Raw genomic sequence first — 23,243 nt, 5'->3', positions numbered from 1 at the left:
AAAACCAGCGTGGTATTGGCATAAAAACAGGCACTTTGATTAGTGGAATTTAACTAAAGACCAAGAATAAATCTACATCCCTATAGATACCTGTATATATACATATATATACAGAAATACACACTGGAAGAAAGACAGCTTCTTCCACAAATGGTGCTGGTCAAATTGGATATCTGCGTGTATAAGAATGCAAATAGAATTATACCTAATACCCTTCACAAAGTTCAAGTATAAGTGAATCAAAGACCTCACCATAAAACCAGATACACTAAACTTAATAGAAGAGAAAATGAGAAACAGTCTTGAACTCACTGGCACAGGAAAAGACTTTCGGAAGCGTAAGCACTAAAATAAAAAATTAATAAAACCTCATAAAACTGAAAAGCTTGTACCAGGCAAAGGACACTGTCAATTAGGACAAACCACAGCCTACAGAATGGGAAAAGATTTTTATCAATTCCATACCCAGTAGAGGGCTAATATCCAAAATATAAAAAAATTTATTATTGAGAAATTTGATTATCAAGTAGTTTATTATCAAGAATTTAATACCAATAAGCTAGATATTAAAAACCCCAAATAATCCATTTTTAAAATGGGATACAGAACTAAACAGAATTCTCAGTAAAGGACTTTCAAATGTCTGAGAAACACTTGAAGAAATGTTCAACACCTGTAGCCATCAGGAAAATGCAAATCAAAAACTTTGAGATTCCGTTTTACACCCATCAGAATGGCTAAGATCAATAATGCAAGTAACAGGTTATGCTGGTGAGGAGGTGGAGCAAGGGGAACAGTCCGCCATCGTCGTTAGGAATGTAGATTTGTATATTTATGGCAGCATACAGCCACTATGGAAATCCATATGGCAGTTCTTCCGAAACTTGAAAATCACTCTACTTCAAGACTCAACTACAGCACTCTTGGACATATACCAAAGGATACACGCCTATCCTACCACAAGGACACTTGCTCAACTATGTTCATTGTGGATTTATTCATAATAACTAGAACACTGGGAACAAATAAAATGACATCCTGGAATTTACAGGCAAATGGACAGAACTAGAAAAACACTTATCCCCAGTGAGGTAACCTAGAGCCAGAAAGACAAATGTGGTTGCATTCGCTTATAAATGGATATTAGCTATTAAGTAAGTGAGGACCAAGCTACAGTTCACAGAGCCCTGAGATGTGAGGTAAAGAAGAGTACTCTAGCCAGAACACATGGGTCTTCTGGGGAAAGGGAAATAGAATAGATTTTATGGGTGGAATGGGGGTGGGGGATGGGAGGGGATTAGGTAGTGGGGGGATGGAATGAAAAAGAAAGTGTGAGGAGAGAAGACTGGAACTGGGGGCCATATGGGGGGCAGTGTGGAAACCTAATGCAATGGAAGCTTCCTGGAATCTGTGAGGATGACCCTAGTGAGGACTCCTAGTAATGGCAGATACAGTGCCTGAACTAGCCACCTCTTGGAACCAAGCAAAGCTCCTAGTGGCGGGACTGGGTTGCATTCATATGAGTTTGTTGGCAAGGGAGAGACCAAACAACCAAAGCTGGTGCTAGGACAGGGGTTGCTCTCCACAAACTGACAGCAGGGCCCCATTCCTGAGGACAGCATCCACACAGCTCATTGAACACGGAAAGGTTGAACTTTGTGTCTGAACAGAGCCTTCACCCCTATGTTCTAGTGTTTTCGTGGGGGAAGGTACACTGCAGGCTGCTTAAAGAGAAATGTCTACATCATCCCAGCCACAAAACCTTTGACCTTCAACCTGCCCTGCTTGCAAGATGTACCAGGGCAATGTTGGCACTGAGCTTGTCAGAATGGCTAGCCAATGTCTGGTTTAACTTGAGGACCACACCATGAGAACGAACCCATGTCTGACACTGCTAAGATATCCAGGATCTGGAGACTGGATAGCCCAGAGTCCTAGCTTAGAACCAAACATAACTAGTCTTTAGAGAGAAAAACCAATGAAATGCTTGCTAATGATATTCTGCTAAACTCATAGATCAATTCCTTATCTAGTCATTACATGGGAAGCTTCCTCTGGGAGCAGATTGGAGCCTAATTCAGAGACTCACAGAGAGACATTATTTGGACAGAGTCTAAATTCACCTTGGAGATCAGGAAGCCCTCAGCAAAGGGAAAGGAAAGAGAGTAGGAGTCAGAGGGGATGGAAGACACCAGGAGGACATGTCCACGGAATCAACTAAAGAGGGCACATATGGGCTCTGGGAGGCTGAAGCGGCATGCGTGGGGCCTGCACGGTTCTGCACCAGGTCCTCTTCATGTGTGTGGTGGCTGTTAGCTTGGTGTTTTTGTGAGGCTCCTGACTGTGGGACTGGGTGTGTCTCTGACTTTTTCCTACTCTTAGGACTCTTTTTCTCCTGTTGGGAGAATTGGACTCTGCATTTCTCCACACAGTGTAGTGATTGACAAGTTGCAAACACCTACAAACATGTTTTGTTTTTCTTCTTCTTCTCTTTTTATTGAAAATAGAATCTTCTCTCATAGGACACATACAGACCACAGTTTCCTCTCCTGCCACTCCTCCCAGCTCCCCTTCATCCTGACCTTCTTTCCCTTCAGTTGCCCTTCAGAGAAGAGCAGTCCTCCAAGAGATGACGTCCAAATACAACAAAGGAAAACCCACTAAGGCAAGGCTGAAGCCCTCACATTTCTCACACAGTGGTAATGCATTCTCACCACAGTTTTAATTGCAATTTGTAGGAGCCTAGGATGCCAGTAAAACAATTACCTAACGATATTATATAGGAAGTTGTGTCAAGAAAGGATTCTCCTTGCAAAGTTCAAAGTTTGCCCTTGAAGGAAGTTGGGGGCGGTTCTCACTTCACAGTACAGTAATGAGAGGCTGACTGTCAAATGATTCTGAGATGGTTCCTTCTAATGGAGGGATAATTAGGAGTCACTTGTTTCTTACACTTGACTCAGTTACATTAGATAAGAAATTCCACCTTTTTTTTCTGTTTAAAAGCACGTAAATTCATTCTAATATAGTGTTAAATATAAAATTTGTAGTGTAATATATAAAGTATGATTTTAAAATTTTTAAATCGTATTTAGCAAGAAGAAAACAGAAGCTTATATTTGTATATATTTGAGATATAAGAAAGGCCCTAAGCAATATACATACATACATACATACATACATACATACATACATACATACACACACACACACACACACACACACACACACACACATATATATATATATATATATATATATATATATATATATATATAAAGAGGCAAAGCTTGCTGTTCAGAATCTTTCCCTGTTCAAGAGTTAAAGCCCTAGTGGCACCAGCTGAGATAACCTTAAAATTTTAATGTCCTTAAATATCCTGTTGAGAAATAGGGCAGGGTTTCTCTCGCTTTCTTGCATAACCTCTTTGATCTCATCTCTGGGGGTGGCTGATGATCACACTCTATCTATCACTGGACCCCACTGGAGTGTTGTAACCCCAAGCTCCTATTCTAACAGAATCTGTGCTCTCAGCAAATTATGGGGTTCTGAATAAACGATCCAGTCGTATGTCTCCTAGCTTCTTCCCATATTCTTTTTTTTTTCTTAAGGTAATGAATAGGCAAGACCAAATTTTGGGTCTTTCATCCTTTGACCAAACTCTGACCTCCAGCCTACTGGCAGAATGGATTCACCGTTTTCTGGAAATCAAACACAGTCTAGTTCCTGAGGCTACACTGCAGCAGGGAGCTAGGGACTGAATTTCCTTGGGGATTGACAAGAACCCGAGGACCTCTGGCATGCAGAAGACAACCTTCTCATCTATGTACAGAGGCCCCCCAGAATACCTGATGTATTGGGGCAACACCAAAATTCATCACGCTACAAATGTCTCTGGAGAACTGAGTGTGTCCTACAGGAGGGTGAGACATACTGTTCATTTCTCTAGGCAACATGTCCCATGACAACGTTTTGAGACTGAGAAACAAATCCCTATTATGGGCATGTTCTGAGACTATTTCCTAAGTCATCTCGGAAGGCTTCGCCCATGAGGCTCTGAAAATGTCCTGAACGAACGGGGCTCTGTTCTTTTCCCGGCTGCCCCAAAGAACAAATTAACAGAACAAATAATTGGGTTATTTTATTTTTCTTGAACCTCCTGTCGGAAGGAATGCCTTGCTAACTGCTAGACTCAATGTATATCCCCAGGAGTGGACCGTCTACTAAATGAGCAGTAATGATATGGCAACCGGAAATAAGCGAAGGGACTCGACACGGTGGGGAGGTCTCCAGCCAAGTCAAGGAGGAGGGCTGAGAATGTGCAGCAGTGAGCGGATCTCCGCAATCAGGGGAGCCCTGGCTGAAGGCAGTGCCTGCTAGAGCCAGCAGCCGCAACTGCCCTAGATCGGGGACCACCGCGGAGATCCAGTCATCCTGATGACCTCTTGAGACGCCCGATTCTCCTGCAGTGCTGCCCAGAGGCTGAGGCCTGAGCCCTTGGCTTCTGAGCAGCAGTGAGAACCCAGATAGCCACCTTCTTTTTTTGTGCCCAAGCCGGTCATCCTCTTGAGGGGGGTAAAAAACAAAGGAAAAGGAAAAAGAGGAAGGGAGAGGCTGAGGAGGAAGGCAGGCACCTTAGGACAGAGCCCAAAAGAAAGCATTCCTTGCTTCTTTGAGGTTGGTAGTCTTTGAGGACCTGCTGTGGCATGTGGGCAGGTGTGATTTTACAGCGTGCTTTTGGATGCAAAAGTGTTTTTTATTGTATATGGGGCATCACCTGATCTTGACTCACGCTCAGATTAATCACCAGAGTCTTCAAGGGCCGGTCCACTTGTGCGGACCAACCATGTGCGTGTGTGTAGTCTGACTTTGTTCACAATTTGGACTGACTACTCTCTCGGGCAGCCCAGAATGAGCTGAAAGTTTAAGAGATTAGAAAACTAAAACCTAACCATCCGTCTGGTTCACGAATTGACATGGGCAGCTGTTGGGGTTCTTTTGTGGGCACCTCTGAAGGGGTTTCATGATCTTGTGTCCCAGAATACGGAGCTGAGCAGAGAGACCTGTGGATAGAAGCAGAAATGGAAGCTTATTAGGAAAACATACATTTCCAAGGGAACGAGAGGCCAGAGTGAAAACCGGCACCGTGCCGCACGAATGCAGGGCTTTCCCTCCGACTCGCAGCAGGAGGTTTGCAGCTTATTAGCACGGATGACGTCTCATCAGCATGTCCTATGTGCTGTAGCTGTCGTGACTAGTTAGTTCTATACCTGATGTCTTGCAACTTGTCCCTCATTAACATTTTAAATCCTCCCAAATGTGGATTCTAATGTAACAAGCTCCAGGTCAATGCAATGAGTCCTTTGCACCCGCCCCGTGACTCCAGCCAAGTCTAGTCAGCCTTAGCTCTTGATTTCCAGGCTTCCTCTTTGCAAAGAAGCATATCTCATGGGCTAATTTTCAGCCTTTGTGTGTAAGGCTTTCTGGACACTACTCTCTGCCCCTCTCTCCCTTGATTACTCCCTCCAGTATAGAAGAAGAAAAAGATGGGTTGTCTTGTATAGATTCTTTAATATTTTTTTAGGCAATTAATTATTATCGCCCACTGGAAGCTGAATTCATGATCATTGCTTTCATTTGAATAGCAAATAAGATAGGTGAATTTACTATTCATTAAAACTTTATTATTCATTAAAGTGGTTTCCATGGGTTTTTGGTTGGGGGCTGAAGGCAGAGGAATATACTTATAAAAAAACAGCAACATTTTCAGTGTAAATATTTGGAAGTGAAAACCAAACCAAACCAAGGAGAGATGGCATACCTGCATACTGAAGTAAGGTGAAGAATTTGGATTATCCTACAACATTTGATTTTTGAGTCAGAAGACATTAGAAATTTATACAGAACACCGTGTTTTAGCATCTCAGTTATGTTGCACATAACAGCCTTTTGTGTATTAAGTTCTTTCCCCTTATAGTGTTTCCTAGTGACAATTAATTAATTCTGAATTTCAGATGATGAGAAAGACAATCGTACAATTTGCATGGCTTGAGATATCCCAACAGCAGCCCAGGAGACATTGTACTATCATCAAACTGGAATGCTGGTTACACACACACACACACACACACACACACACACACACACACACACACACATGTTCCTGGTAATTCTGTTAATGTTTTATCTACTTTACAAGATCCACGGAACCTTTCAGTCCATGTCAGACATCTTGCTAGTGGTGAACAGCTGTAGGAATAATCCAGCTCTCTGTGGTGGAAGGGAGAGATAGATATTATTACTATCATAATCTTAATAGTCAGTCTGTTAATCTTTGGACCTTGTGAACTTTCTTACCTGCTGTTTTAACTTCATATTATTCCTCCTATTTCACACTCAGTCCACAGTCTGACGGATCATCATCTTCACACTCCTCTGTGGGTTTCCTTAGTCATCCCCTAATCCCAAATATCTACAAGAGTGGGGACTACAAGAACCACCCAGCATCCTCACACTCAGCATCCTCACACTCACCCAGCATCCTCACACTCACTCAGCATCCTCACACTCACCCAGCATCCTCACACTCACCCAGCACCCTCACACTCACTCAGCACCCTCACACTCACACAGCACCCTCACACTCAGCACCCTCACACTCACCCAGCACCCTCACACTCACCCAGCACCCTCACACTCACTCAGCATCCTCACACTCAGCATCCTCACACTCACTCAGCATCCTCACACTCAGCATCCTCACACTCACTCAGCATCCTCACACTCAGCATCCTCACACTCAGCATCCTCACACTCACCCAGCATCCTCACACTCACCCAGCATCCTCACACTCACCCAGCATCCTCACACTCACCCAGCACCCTCACACTCACCCAGCATCCTCACACTCAGCACCCTCACACTCACCCAGCACCCTCACACTCACTCAGCATCCTCACACTCAGCATCCTCACACTCACTCAGCATCCTCACACTCAGCATCCTCACACTCACTCAGCATCCTCACACTCAGCATCCTCACACTCAGCATCCTCACACTCACCCAGCATCCTCACACTCACCCAGCATCCTCACACTCACCCAGCATCCTCACACTCACCCAGCATCCTCACACTCAGCATCCTCACACTCACTCAGCACCCTCACACTCACCCAGCATCCTCACACTCACTCAGCACCCTCACACTCACCCAGCATCCTCACACTCACCCAGCATCCTCACACTCACTCAGCACCCTCACACTCACCCAGCATCTTCACACTCACTCAGCATCCTCACACTCACTCAGCACCCTCACACTCACCCAGCATTCTCACACTCACCCAGCATCCTCACACTCACCCAGCACCCTCACACTCACTCAGCACCCTCACACTCAGCACCCTCACACTCACCCAGCACCCTCACACTCACCCAGCATCCTCACACTCAGCACCCTCACACTCACCCAGCACCCTCACACTCACTCAGCATCCTCACACTCAGCATCCTCACACTCACTCAGCACCCTCACACTCAGCATCCTCACACTCACTCAGCATCCTCACACTCAGCATCCTCACACTCAGCATCCTCACACTCACCCAGCATCCTCACACTCACCCAGCATTTTCACACTCACCCAGCATCCTCACACTCACCCAGCATCCTCACACTCAGCATCCTCACACTCACTCAGCACCCTCACACTCACCCAGTACCCTCACACTCACTCAGCACCCTCACACTCACCCAGCATTCTCACACTCACCCAGCATCCTCACACTCACTCAGCACCCTCACACTCACCCAGCATCTTCACACTCACTCAGCATCCTCACACTCACTCAGCACCCTCACACTCACCCAGCATCCTCACACTCACTCAGCACCCTCACACTCACTCAGCACCCTCACACTCACCCAGCACCCTCACACTCACTCAGCATCCTCACACTCACCCAGCATCCTCACACCCCTATTGCTTTATTGTTTCTCTCAACATCTATCCAGGAACCAAAGACTTTTTCCACATCCTTTTCTTGACAGTTATGCAAATAAGGCCAAGGACGCATTCTGGGCACTCTCAGATAAGTCCACCAGAGAGGTGTACCAACAGACACACCCAACAACCCTACCTGGCCTGTAGAAACCAGTTTTCCCACTAATTTCCTAGTAGCAGTTAGCATTATCTCTTCAGGGTTGGGACTGATGAAAGCAGGAGATAGACAGAAATAGAAATACTAAACCAGGATAATAGAAAAAACTGGACACTTTTCTTTCTTGACTAATTTGAAAATGTTCTTGGATGTTAGCATTCTGGCCCTTGGCAGAAAGCAAAGATATTTCAGCCTGAATGTCTCTGGTTCTGCCATGGCCAGAGTCTGGAGATGTCAGAAAGAGATGTTCAGTTTGTCCCATATCTTTTTCCCCTGAGGAAGCACCCTTTTATGGGAACCATGGTGAGGACATAGCTGGAACTGAGGCACCTGGGCACCTTGAATCAGCTGCCCTACCTTCACATGTCACCCTCCATCCAGAAAAACTGTGTTAATTTCAAGATCATGTCCCCCAATGGCATCCCACTCCCAGGGACCCTCTCCCTGCCCACCACGAACAGGATCCCTGCTTGCGTTCTCTTCCACTTTCTGTAATAACATACTTTCTCCCTCTAAAACTTACCTTCTGCCATCCACTGGTTTTATTCTTTGTATTTGAGAAACAAGAATCAAAACACCACTAGGTTGGGGTGGCTTTGGTGGCCGTTGACTTTTCAGGGCCCTAAGACCCCCCAAGCAAAGCACAGGAATTGAGAAAGGCTCCCTTGCTCTCAAAGACACCCCAATGGCTGGAGGCATCTTCTGGAGATGAGGATACTTGAGAAATTTGAATCCACCCAGTGAGAGCTTCTTAGGACTGTGAAGATATAACGAGCTCTACAGAGTGGTCTTTGGTAGAAAATTGGCAGAAATCACATAGGGATACTGGATCACATAGGATCACATAGGATCACATAGGATCACATAGGATCACACAGCTCCATGGCAAAGCTTTTAGCTCTTCTGGAGAGCTCATCGGATGAAACTGGTTTCTTTGCGCAAAGGCAGAACATTCTCACTGACCCCCTAGCTAACTGCCAGCTGATTGGTTTGTCTACCCCCACCAACGAGCAAATCCCTTTCATTGGTCCCAAATTTTATTCTCTTCAGGTTTTTCTCTTTCCTCTTGCACCTGTCTCTTAAAAAAAAAAAAAAAAAAAAAAAAAACAAAAAACAAAAAAAAACAAAAAAAACTTTTTGCATCTGTGACCAACCGAGTCTCATAACAAATTAAATGTTCTGTTTATAAAACCACCCAATGTGTCAGAGTCAATCTTTAACAGTTTCTGTCTGGATGATCTAAGGTGTATTGATGAGGGGTTAGTATGACAAAACAAGAGTAGCTGGGTTGGGGGCGCTCAAGACTTCTGATATATTATGCTAACTTGTTCCTCAATAGAGATACAAATGTCCTCATATTTTTCCTACACTTTGATAAGTACCAGTGTCATTAGTTTTGTGGTTTGCCAACCCGATGTACAAACAACCATGTCATTATTTTATTGGGTATCCCCTTTTTTTCTATGAAATGATCACTTTCGTTATGTGTGTGGGAGCACACTCGATGCAGGATGTCACGTGTGAGCATGAATCTACCACTGCAAGGAGTAACTGGGTGAACTCAGATTTCTTATTCTACTTTTCCATGGGTCCCAGAGGCTGAATCTGGGTCACTAGTTCACTCAGAAACACATTTACCCACTGAGCCATCTCAATGGCTCATTATCAAGTATTTTTTACTTGGCAAGATACCTGCGTCTGACATAGGTAATTTTCTACTGAGGTATTTATTATGTATTTATTAATTTATAAACATTTTATACATTAAGGTATTTACCTATTACCATTATATATATATGACATAAATATCATATATATTATATATATATATATATATATTACCAACATTTCCCTTCACTGTTTTTTTCCCTTCACTGTTTTTAAATCATATTTGTCATCAAGTTTTTAAACAAATGTTTACAAAAACATAGATATAAAATTAGGAACATGTTTTGATGTCTCTTTTAAAAGAACTTCTTAGTTTTTTTTAAACTGAATTTAAAAACATAAGAAATGCATTTTTAAACATAAAGTGCAACCCTACACGTAGTTCCCTGTATCTACAGAATGGTGGATTCCAAATCAAAACTAGAAGGGTTTCAGCAGAGGGAAGAAAAAAATGTAAGAGGACATTTCCTCATGGACTTGTGTTTAAAAATCTATAGGTGACGGTTAGTGAGTGAAGGTAGAGGTAGACAGTACGAGGGAAAAGTCATGAGTAAGAGGAGCTAAGCACCCACTGGGGCAACACAGCATGGTGGATGGCAAAGGCATGGGCGAGCCAGTCCCCACGTGTGAGAGCAGTAGAGGTGGCCCCGCCCCTCAAAAGTGGCCTTATACCTTGACTGGGCAGCACAGTGAAGCTGGCTCTGGAAGCAGGGGTGTAGGTGAGCAGGCCCCCAGGGCATGATGGCAGGAGAGCTGACCCTGCCTCTGCCCAAGGGTGGCACTGGAGGTCCTAGCCAGAGAAGTGCTGGAGAGTTTACCCTGGTGGTGTAAGGAAGGAGAGCTGTCACGTTGAGCAGCCCAGCTACCGCCCAGGCCCAGATCTAGGGCTCTGAGTTGGCTCACCCCCAAATCTATGTTATCTGTCAATGGCTGGGATTCATAAAGGGGGCAGTCCTGCTGATTTAAAGTTGCAGGAGCTCCATGACACTGTCCTGGCGAGGATCCAATATTGATGCCATAAAAGCCGGACCAATGACTCATTGCAATGGACATTTGCACGTATAGATGTGTGGACAGAGGGATACACTGTGGGACACAGGGTGACACACTATAACTTCTACAATGAGATGTGAGATGTTTATTTTATGCTGTGTGTGTGTGTGTGTGTGTGTGTGTGTGTGTGTGTGTGTTTTCTTTTGCAGGGGAGGTTGCAAGGGCAGAGCGGCAGAGAGATGGATGGGATTGGGGTACAAGATATAAAACTCACAGAGAATCAATAAAAAGTTTTTTTTAAATAAAGAAGAGCTAAGCCTCATTCTCTTTCTTCTAAGTCTCTTAATTTCAAATGAGATGACCACACTGGTTTTGGCGAGGAGGAAGGGCTTGAGAGAAATGGGGGGGGTAGTGGAGAGTGCTAGAGATGGGCTGTTCTGCTGAGAAGATCCTCTACCTTCTCCCTAAACTGCAAGGTTTAGAATTTCCCAAATAGGCAGCTGGGAGCTATGTTTGATGACTTTGTGAATAAAAGCAATGGTTGGTGCAAACGCTGAAGGACAGGAGATGGCTCACTGCCTCTGAGAGTGCCTCTCACTAATGATGGCACCACAGCACTTTGGAAAAGCCATGATGTCACCAGGTCAACTCAAGAGTGGGGCGAAATAAGCTGGGGAGTTTGCACCTATGCAGGCTCCTAGAATATGGGATGCGAGAACTGCGTTCATGTACTTATGGCAGAGACCGGTTGGGTTGTGAACACGATCAATACTATCATGAACAAAATGCCATTATTTCTTTTTAAGGTGAGTTACACAACACCCATTCTTCCAACTTATTTTATTATCAGTATAGTCTAGAAGTCCTCGATTTCTGTCTCTTCCTGCTGCTCAGGAACAATCAGGGAAGTGAAACAGGAAGGAAGGGAAGCCCTTCCGGTTGCTCTTGGGCTTGGAAAGCCCTTCAGGTTGATTCGGAGCTCTTTCTCACCGAGGTCTCAGAAGAGCAGAACACAGCGGATGCTGAAATAGAAAAGCGTGATCATGAGATGCCTGGAAGTAGTTCAGCAGAGCGATTGTGGGCAGCACCCTAAGGACTCTCAATGCCCATGTGTTCCCACCCTGAGTCCCCAATTCACCAAAGTGAAACATTAGCATCTGAATAGGGTCTGGATTGGAATCCAACACCACAGGATTAGAAGGCACCCTCTCCTAGCACCTTTTCACAACCACAGAAGAGCCCAGGGCCTCACTGCAGCTTCTCATCAATATCCTGCTTCTTTAGCGTCTTGCCTAATGTCTGGACCAGAAAGAAAAAGATGGCTTTCTTTGGTTCCATTCCTCTTGCAATATGCCTACTGCCTGCAGGATGCCTTTGCCTAAACACCATAATAATTTGAAAACTTCAGGTGAGTTTGCCTGGATCTTTGTTCTTGATTTAAATGGGTTGACATAGTCAGTGAAAATTTGACAAAGAAAAATAGGGCAAATGTGAAGTTTTTCATCAAAAATGAAGCAAATGAAGTATGCAGGCAGTGTTGGGGGAGAAGCATGATGAACTGGATGGAAACTTGCTTCAAAGTGAAACCACAAAAGCACATTCAAGGCATTGTGGTTGTAAAAGATGTGTGTAAAAGATACTAAGGGTTCGAGTAGATACCCTGCCCCCTCCAAAACCACAAAGAAATATTTGACTAGTATTTCTCAGAATGTAGAACATCATCATCAAGCAAAACTCACGCTTTTCCTGAATGATACAGCTCCAAGGCTTCATGGAGTTGGCTAAAAGGCAGCTGATGAGTCACTAAAGGATCTATATTAATCTTATTTTGGAGATAATCAGTCACTATTTGGGGAATGCAGTCTCGGGTTTTATAATCTGTAAAACAAAGAAGTTTATTAGTTTTCATATATTATTAATATACTATTGGTTATTTGACCCAAGACCAACCAGGCTGGTGAGATGGCTCAGTGGGTGATGGCATTTGTGTAGAAACATGACAACCTGAATTAGGTCTTTGGGACCCTTGTGCTAGAAGGAGAGAAACGACTCCAGCAAGTCATCCTCTGACCTCCTTGTGTGTGTCCTGGCACACACACACACACACACACACACACACAAACAAACACACACACAACTCAAACACACAAGAAATAATAAAATAAATATAATAAAAAAACAATAAGAAGTATTCACCAACCAAAAGAGTAAAAAATAAAATAGAAATCAGCAAATCATAATAGGTGGGTAAAATACCTATTTTTATAACTGAACATGAAAGAGAAATTATTTGTGCCGGCGAAGGCACTGTGTGACAGCCATTGTTTAAATGTGGTTACTATTGACAGTTCTGTTACTTAGTCATCTTTTAAATAAAATCTGGGTCAATGTACAGATTCCCGAGTTGACGAGCAATCCTTTAACCTTATTAACCCACACTGGGGTTACCACTGCAAAACCATTTCTTCTCACATGCACGGGATGCGCAGGAATGTTCTTTATCTGCATACACAGAGCTGCCATGGAAACCGTCTGGCATGGGAACCCTCTTCATGTGCACGGAGATGCCTGGGAATGGCATGTAGACTTTGTCTACATACACGGAGATTGCACGAGAGCCCTCTTTGTCCACATGCATGGCCATGGCCTGGACACTCACCACCACATACATGAATAGACATGCAAGTGTGAATTTGTCAAATCCGCTAATCAGTATTGATCAGAAATAGAGAGTTTTCTGGAACTGTAGAAGGACATGTTCAGAAATCAGTTAGCGCATATAATGACACTTTGGACACTGAAAAGACATTATTATTAAAACAGTGCTGTAAGTTTTGAAGCCATCAATGCAGAATCAATGTGGATTAAATGATTCTGACTGTCACAAAACTATTTCTCCAGGAGAAAAATTCTAATCTTCAACATCTCCACTATTTTATTGGCTAATTAAATTTAACTTGATGGTTCCGGGAAAGGCCTTGGTTGGTAAAGCACTGTCCATGAATTCCTGTCCCCAGCACCTAGAGCAAACGGTCAGACATGGTGGTCATGCGCATGTAGTCTTAATATAGGAAAGTGAAAACAGGAGGAACTCATTGGCCAGTTAGTCTTGTTCAGTTGGTGAACTCCAGGTAGAGTAAGGGACTCTGTATCAAAAAAATAAGCAAGACAGAGGAAGACATCTGATATCAAACTCTGGCCTTCACATGATGTACACTCATATAGTCATGCTTGCACACCCTTACACATGCATAATCATACATGAACCTGCACACACACATGAATACACATACATGTTTACATCATACTACACTCTCCCTCAAATTAAAAAAAAATGATTTGAAGAATGTTACACTCATTTCAGGAGTCTTTGGACACGTTTTCCCTAGATGTCTGGTCCTCTAAGGGGAGGAGCTAAGTGACCACACCCTTCTATTCACCCACCTACCTCCCAGACAGATGCCCTTCAGCGTTTTCCCAGACAAAATCTTGGATGCCTCAAGGGGCAACACTGCATCCGATGGAGCCAACCCAACGATCAGACAGACACCATAGCTACTGTTGCAGGAGTTCCAAGCAGCCGCCTGAGAAGACAATGAAAACCACCGGCACTCCTCACGTGGTCGGACCAGCTGCCCACAAAGGGAAAGAACCCTGGACACACTGGACTTTAAACTTCTCTTGGGTAGACGCTACTTCAAATTCAACTCCATCACTGGGGTCATCGGCGTCTCTTCAGAGAATCGGTGCAGCCCAGAAAGAGAAGGCGCAGACTCTGCAACCTGTGGGACTCAGGCGATTTAACTTCCTGTTCCCTGTTTTCTTGCAGGCTTGCCCTGAGCATTGGATGGTTACCATCCCTAAGTCCCCCAGAGCCACACTGGTGGACAAGAACAAATGGGATGTTTAATCAAACTGCCATAGAGGCCATGCGTTCTGTTTGTCTGACTTTTACCTACTGTGATTACTGCTCAGTTCATTCCTGCTAAGACAAGACAGAACAGAACACAGGAAAGACAGATGACACTTAAGAAAGCTTCACTTAAAAAAATGAATTTTCCAGTGATCCATAGACATACATATTTAAAATTTATTTTGTTTTCTTAACTCTGTTTTTTTTTCTCTTTCCCCTCAAATTTTACTGTATTCGCCTCTTTTCTCCCACTGACACCCCTACACCAACGTCCTTCAGCCTTGGGCCAAGAAATTAGCCACACATTTCAATGTAATGAGTGTATGCATTCTCTTCTTTAGACCTATGACCCAGGATGCCGCCTAGTTCATTAATCCCTGTACCATAGATCTTGTCACATGGAGGTATAGCAATTGGACAGTTTCTCAAATTCTGTTAGAAAACATATATATATATATATATATATATATATATATATATATATATATACACATGTATATGTATATATATGAATCCAATAATGTTCTTATTTAGGCATAAATAACTAGAACTGAGAAAAATGGATTATTGATCTCAGGGTGCTTTGCATGTCTAAATTTTTTATATAAAAGCTTTATATCTCTTCATACATATTGTACATGTTTTGCATAATAAGATAAGGCTGTGGAGTGAATTTATATTCCATCTTTTATCTGGGGCACATGGGCTCAGAGAGTTTATAGTTATGCATGCCCCCACCCCCACTGTGCCCAGTAAACACACCATGGTATCTGCCAGTCCGATGGCCTCAAAGGCAAAGTCAACACCGACACCTGTCATCTCCTTCACCACCTCCTGGACAGGTTTCTCCAGCTTGTTGGGGTTGAGACAGTCAGTGACCCCCAAGGCTCTTGCCCGAGGAAACTTCTGCTCGTTGATGTCAACCCCGATGATTCTACGTGCACCAGAGGCTTTGCAGCCCATAACAATAGCTGAGCCAACTCCTCCGAGACCAAAAACCACACAGGTAGAGCCAGGGGTGACCTACAGACTCATAAAATGTGCTTGTCTTAGTTTTCAAAGCTGGGCATAGTCAGTTAAGAAAAAAACCATCGAGGAAAGAACTACTGGGCTTTCTGAAACTTAGGTATATTACTCTGGTCATTGGAGAGGTTCAGCATAGTTTCCTCCCCGCAACCCGCCGCCCCGCGTGCAAATAGCTGTGATACACGGAGAACACGAATTGAAATGAGGTGAAGTCACACCACTGAACTAGGCCACTCCATGGGCAGTTTGGGTCAATCAGGAACTAGATGCACTTTGCTATTGGGGACGGGGAAGGGAAGCAGTTGCTTCCCTGATGAACAGAAACCTGCATTGTGAGATTTCTGAGGGATGCCAAGTTTAGATTTCTGTTTACCCGATAAGAACCCTGTTTCCCTCGTTCTTAAGACATGTTAGCAGCGATGACAGTCCTGCCTGCTATGCTCACCTTGGCCGAGTTAACAGCGGCCCCATAGCCTGTAGGGAAACCACAGCTTATGAGGCAAACTTTATCCATAGGAGCAGCGTCGTCAATTTTTACCACTGCAATCTCGGGCACGACGGTGTACTCTGTAAACGAGCTGGTGCGGAACGAGTGATAAATCTTCTGTCCTTGGCAGGAAAACCGGGAAGTCCCGTCCAGCATCACCCCAGAACAAGGAAGAACACTGTGATGCCGACGGACACCCATGCACAGGCACAGGCATAAGGAGATGAGAAGAAAGAACTGGTCACCACTAGGCACGTGTCATGTGAGCATTTTGATAAAAGGGCTAGGGACAATTCTACTCACTCTTGTTTGTCACAGAAGTTTCCTTTAGGGTGCAAGCAGGGGTCACATTCTCTACACTGTGGAATAACGAGGGTGAGGACTTTATCTCCTGTATGGGGGGGAGATAAATGAATAAATTTGAAATTATTAATGGAATAAAAATATAATAAAATTTTACCCATTCTTTTGAAAACATGCGTATGGACAGATGACAGCAGCCAGGGTGACTATTTTAAAGCATAGGCCGTTTTACCTGGTTCCAGATCCTTATCAATCATTAAAGACGACACAGTGCCTGCTGGATACATAGTTGTACGGCTGCTTCTCCCCCACTTAGAAAATAGAACAATAGAACCCGGAAGCAGCCTCAGAGTCAATCTGGCTAAATTCTTTTGCATTTCATTTAAAAAATTCAAGCCCTTGCTGGTTGTAGCCTGTTTATGGTAGCCCAGACATGTCACAGCTTCCTCTCTGGTTATCCCACCGACCCCCACTCCCACACTGACGTCCAGCAGGTCCCTGGCACTGGTTTACCCATGGTGAACTCTGAGCAGCATCAGCTGCTGTGATTGTCTTAGGCACGCTAAGAAGAAGAATGTCAAAATCCTTTAGGATGCAACTGGGAAAGAATTCTTGACACGTAACAATCACCCTGTCCTGTAACTTTCAAGCAATCCCATTCTAGCTGATTAAAACATTCATTCATTCATTCATTCATTCATTCATTCATTCATTCATTCATTCATTCATTCATCAAACACTCCCAACTTTGGAATGGGCACTGTTCTAAAAACATTCTGGAGGAGCAAAGCCTAAGGAGGAGGTCTTAAGCCTAAGGCTTTTTCGACCTGTTTAGAGGTTCTCAGCTCTTGTTTCAATCTTTATCTGGCTTTGGGTAGAGACCCGGGAACTGTTCTCCGCACCAAATATTTGCCAGGAAAGAGGTGACAGCGGTGTGGCTCTTTTGATTACTGGCTTAATTTGATGACAGGACATCTCAGCAAGTAGAAGAATCGAGAGGCAAACCCTGCTTGTCTTTCTGCTGAATATCCTAGCAGCGCAGGCAGAGCCCCTCCTCCTCCTCCACCGATCAGGATTTCCCTGGTAGGCAAGCTGTTCCGAAAAAATCCCAAGAATCCTGTCTCCCATCTTCTACCTGGTTTCACGGAGCGAACTCCATCACCGACACTCTCCACAATTCCTGCTCCCTCATGACCCGGAATTAAAGGGAAGTTCACCACGAGTTCTCCTTTCAGCACATGGTCATCAGAACCACAGATCCCTGAAGAGATCATCTGTATACAAATTAAATGACCAAAAGACAACGGGTTTATGGGTTTTTCTTCCCGCCTTTGTGGCTGAGTGTTCAGCTTTGTTTTGTTTGCTACGAATTACTTTCAATTGCCTCTAAAACAACACTCAGGTATTAGAACAAAACCTGCCCCTAAAACAGAGATCCCTTTCAGGCGGGACCCCACTGCCTGCAGAGACCCTGCCACACCTCCCTCAGCTCTCTGTGTGACAGAGGTCAGAGGTCGCCTGTGCTGCAACTCTGAGTGTAGAGACCATGGTCCTTCTGTGTTCTCTGTCTCGTCCACCATGTTGAACCAAATCACGTGTTACAAAACTTCCCAACAGCCCCCTTACGCCAACACTTATAGAAACTCTGGGGATTGGCACAGAGATTTTTAGGGGTATTTGCTTGAGAGTAACTTCTCCATAGGAGGCGACTCTGGCCGCCCGTTATTCCTCTCACGGTTGCTCTTTGTTTCTCTTCCGATCACTCATTTTCACTTTGGTTGAACTGTTGCACCAGGCTTTAAAGAGAAACCTCTCCCCTTTTCTGCCATTTTCCCTTCATTGTTTTGTTTCTGTCTAAAGACTCCTTCTTTCTATCTCCCCACACTGCGTTACTTCTGTCCAACATTTCTGCCCAGGAAAAGCATGAAATTTAGGTATGGGGGAAGGGAGACCCAGAGACTTAGAATGACTTAATCAGTGTCGCATGGCTTCGTGCTCAGACCTCGTATTAAGTCTTTTAAATATTTAGTCTGTATTACCCATGCCAGAGGAGTTGCTGAAACAAAGGTTTTGTCTTCATTTTTGGAAATATTAATAATAACCACTAGTACCAAGAAACATAGAAGTTTAGGTACAATATTGTGAAGTTTGATGCTTTGGGTAAATCAATTTTCAAAATTTAAAACCCGGACATTGAAATTTTTCTTTGAGGCTTCTTTTGGGGGCATGGTGGCATACAGCTTTAATCTCAGCACTTGGGATGGAGAGGCGGGTAGATTTCTGAATTTAAGACAAGCCTGGTCTACATAGTGAATTCCAGTATAGCCAGGGTATCTTTGCATTTGGGAGGCAGAGGCAGGCAGATTTTTTATGAGCACAAGGCCAGCCTGAACTACTTAAAGAGTTCTAGGCCAGCCATAAGGTTAAGTTAAATAAACTAATAGTGCAATGTTTAACTGTCTTTGAGATGTTTGAAAACTTCTTAGTTACTTAAGATTTCTTGCCTATGGTTGGCATAAGCCATACACATTAGACCTTCCAAATGAAGTGTCACTTCCATAAAAGCCTATGTCTTCTAGGTCCTAGAAGAATGAGGAAAAAGCAGTCAGTCAATGGGTCTCCATCGTCAGTGCTGGAAGTAGTGGCTAGAATACTGGAAAAAGCCATGTCTGCCTTCGGCAAGTAAAAAAAAAAAAAAAAGTACCAGAAACACCCAGGTTTTGGGTCCTCACTGTTAAAATGGCTTCAAGATGCTACCAAAGGCTAGACATGCTTTTTATATATGGAGGAGACTCCATGCCCCTATGATCCTGCTGTGCACAGCAAATGAGAATATGTGATTGCCTGTGACCATGGATCCAAGAATAAGCTAGAAGTGTATCCAGTCTCTAGCTTAGACGTTTATCAAGGGCTCAATGTGATAATGCTTCCTCCTGATGCCGAAGTCTCTGACCTGGTGGGGTAGTCTGCATGTCTGATCTAGTTTATGGTCATTATGGGTTAGGAGAATGGCAGCCTAAGAGCAGCGACCAGTTAACTAGGAAGCATTGTAACTCAGTTGTGTGGCTCCACACAGAGAATGCACTGAGTGCTTTCTAGGTTTGTGGGGCATAAGGGGACATGATTGGCCCCTGTGCCCTGCTCCATCTGTCACACTCATTTTGCCTTCAGCGTCTCTCTCTCTCTCTCTCTCTCTCTCTCTCTCTCTCTCTCACACACACACACACACACACACATATACACACACACACTGGCCACGGTGTTAGTAATTTACTGAATGGGAGTTCCTTAGTTTTCTGTTTTGCCTTCCATCCCTCATCTGTCTCTCTCTCTCTCTCTCTCTCTCTCTCTCTCTCTCTCTCTCTCTCTCTTCCTCCAAGATATAATTTTAGTATTTTAAAATTCCTAGATTCATATTTAACCATGTGTACGTATGCACATCTACCTTCCTTCCTTCCTTCCTTTCTTCCTACCTTCTTTTCTTCCTATCTTTCTTCCTTCCTTCTTTCTTTTCTTCCTGGAATCTTGTCAACACCTTTAATTTATGTTGTTTGTTTGTGTGTGTGTTTTTCCCCTCCGTTCCTCTTGTAACCTCTGACCCCCATCCCGAACCTTTCCCTACACCTTTGAACCCGTTATGAACAAGAGTTATTCACCCTTTTGTAGTTGTTGCATTTTGTGTACCTAGTGTTGAGTTTCCTTGGTAAACTTAAAATAGACAGGTGAATTTAATGTGTGCCATAGTGTGGATAAACATTGGTCTGGTGGTCCATGTGGTAAAGGTCTAGCCTCAGAGACTCTGAGAGGTGCAGGGACATTTAGGCAAGAGGCCTAACTGCTGAGCTATTCCTCTAGGTCTTACATTTCTAAAGTGTGGCATTAATTCCTTTTGTTTTCAGAAGTGAAGGCTGGCTGACTTAAACATACCTTAATACGAACTTCTCCAGACTTCGGTGGTTCAACTTGCACTTCCTCAATTGAAAGAGGAGAATTTTCTGCCCAGGCAATCGCTGCCCGACATGTGATTGTCTAAAAGACACAAAATAAGACGGCAATTTCAAATAAACTTCTTTTTTTTTTTGATCACACTTGCTATTAATTGTCAAAGTATGAAAGTCACAGGGAGAAAGCCAAAAATAAATAAATATAAATAAGTGCAAAATTTCAGAAGTAAACTACTGAGAATTTAACAAATTTCCTCCAAGTCTTTCAAAATACTTTTTTACTTAAAATTTTTAATGATTTAAAAATAGTTCTGACAACATTTTGTAATAAAGCTATTTGCTACATCCTTTTTCTCCTTCTTCTCCTCCTCCCCCTTCTTCCTTGTCTTTTTTCTAAAATAGTCAGTATTTACTAAACCATTACCTAACACTGATGTGTGTATAAGAATTTCTCTTGACTTTGAAGAACTTAATAGTCATAGTTTACAATGACCACTTTATGTAGGTATATTCTAATTTTCTTAATAATCACTTAGATATGAGAATGTTTCTATTGCTTTTATCTTATAAAGGATATTATAGTGAACACATTTGTTCATTTTTTTCTGGGTTAGTTGTTTCCTTAAGTGAAAATTTCTTCAGAAGGATGGAGATTTTATTAGTGCTATGCTGATTTCCAAATTTCTTTCCAGAAAGATTAAAACACTTGATGTACTCCCCAGAATAATAAATACTCTACACTGTCACATATCTCATTTTACTTAGCACTTACTATATCATTAAACAAAATACTGGACAGGCAGACAAAGCCTAAAATCTTCATTGAGTATTTTTAAGTGTATCAGTGTGAGTATTCTATATGGTTAGAAAGCTGTAGAAAGAAGGCTTGGGGGCTAGAGAGATGGCTCAGTGGTTAAGAGCACTGACTGCTCTTTCAGAGGTCCTGAGTTCAAATCCCAGCAACCACATGGTAGCTCACAACCATCTGTAATAAGATCTGTTGCCCTCTTGTAGTGTGTATGAAGACAGCGACAGTGTACTTATATTTAATAAATAAATACATCATTAAAAAAGAAACAAACAAACAAACAAACAAACAAAGCTTGGTCCTGTGTTTACAGACCTATTGGCATCTTGTTTCTTTTGTTAATGCAAATGTTTCTTTTAACATCAAAGGAGAAACTTGCTCCCTGTCAGCTTGCCTTAGGACATCTTTTTCCCTGCTGTTTTGCTTATATCAATTTTGTATGAAATTATGCCTATGCTTTGTGATGTTTATTTATAGAAGTCTCCGTTTCTATGGTTTAAAATTTATCTGTATAGTAACAAATGTTTCTTAGTCTCTCTTTGAAGTTTTTCTCAGTTTAACTTTTAAACACTTAACTCTTATGTTTAACTGAAGATTATTTCCTTGTGTAACGAGAAGCTAGAATTTAATGAGTTGTCCCAAGGCAGCATGAATTACCATTCTTTCCTGCCTTTTCCCCTTACATTAGCACTGTTTCTGCAGAACAAATTCTCATTTTTTTCCAGGCTTTTCTTTGGAGGCTTGTTTCTATTGCCCCTGGTGTGTATTCTAACAACAGGCTCTTCTTCAATGAGCTGACTTAATACCCGATGAGACTAGTTTTTATAACTTGAAATGTGTTCCACGTGTAGGTATAACTTCTGCATCGGTAATTGTAAGTGGAGTAAATCTGTTGCGCCTTCAAGAAATTAAGACTCCAATGGAAGAGATAATACAGGGGTTTATCATATAAAGAAAAGGGAAAGGTGTCACAGGGGTGTCCGACTAAAGGTATAGAAAAACACTTCTTCTGTCTGGGAACAACATCATTAGAGTAATTTTGCTTTCACTCAAAAGATTTGCAAAAGATAACTTTTAGGGGGGAAATTCCTTACTTCAAAAGCATTACATGCATAACTCAGAACAGAACACTAAGTTACACAGGGGAGGAAACACAGGCAAGTTGGCGTCCAGCTCTTGCTATTGCTAACTATGGGGTAAGTTCTTCAATCAGGATTCTCTGTGTGCACTGTTTGTTTAGATGACCACACTGAGCAGCTTGGGCACAGGCTGATGTTCTGTGTAATGTGATGAATAATTTTCAGGTGTTCTTTACTGACCATGTAAGACTCATTGACTAATACATTGTAACTGTAGTTTCCTAATATTTAATACATTGTAACTGCAGCTTCCCAATATTTAATACATTGTAACTGCAGCTTCCCAATATTTAATACATTGTAACTGCAGCTTTCTAATATTTAATACATTGTAACTGCAGTTTCCTAATATTTAATACATTGTAACTGCAGTTTCCTAATATTTAATACATTGTAACTGCAGCTTCCCAATATTTAATACATTGTAACTGCAGCTTTCTAATATTTAATACATTGTAACTGCAGTTTCCTAATATTTAATACATTGTAACTGCAGTTTCCTAATATTTAATACATTGTAACTGTAGCTTCCTAATATTTAATACATTGTAACTGCAGCTTCCTAATATTTAATACATTGTAATTGCAGCTTCCTAATAGTCCACAGATGTTTCTTCTGTTCGCCATGATGCTGTCAACCTGTTCCTAAGAATATACAGAAGGGGCGCTTTCACTGGGACCCCTTTCCAGATCAAGGTCCCTCCATAGCTTAGCAGATAGCATGCCAGCCTCCAAAGTTTCCAGACAAAATAGTAGGCAAAATTTTAAAGATTTCTCTACAGTATTGGCAAATGATTGCTTGTA

The 23,243-nt window shown here is 42.8% G+C and overlaps 1 protein-coding gene across 1 annotated transcript in view; it reads right to left on the bottom strand.

The window, feature by feature from the left end:
• Window positions 1-11,816: 11,816 nt before the first annotated feature.
• Window positions 11,817-23,243, bottom strand: part of LOC308420333 (alcohol dehydrogenase 1-like) — a gene marked incomplete at both ends in the record, with an annotated part of 11,589 nt that continues 162 nt past the window's right edge. Inside the window, 8 exons of the mRNA XM_080916307.1 lie at window positions 11,817-11,841; window positions 12,559-12,697; window positions 14,268-14,403; window positions 15,495-15,755; window positions 16,204-16,423; window positions 16,549-16,636; window positions 17,684-17,822; window positions 20,476-20,577. Coding sequence (XP_080772433.1) covers window positions 11,817-11,841; window positions 12,559-12,697; window positions 14,268-14,403; window positions 15,495-15,755; window positions 16,204-16,423; window positions 16,549-16,636; window positions 17,684-17,822; window positions 20,476-20,577 — 1,110 coding nt within the window. The remainder of the gene's footprint in view (window positions 11,842-12,558; window positions 12,698-14,267; window positions 14,404-15,494; window positions 15,756-16,203; window positions 16,424-16,548; window positions 16,637-17,683; window positions 17,823-20,475; window positions 20,578-23,243) is intronic.

The sequence above is a fragment of the Micromys minutus genome, assembly GCF_963924665.1.
Source record: "Micromys minutus genome assembly, chromosome: 4".
In the NCBI taxonomy this organism is placed as follows: domain Eukaryota; kingdom Metazoa; phylum Chordata; class Mammalia; order Rodentia; family Muridae; genus Micromys; species Micromys minutus.
This window is presented reverse-complemented; position numbering and strand designations above follow the sequence as displayed.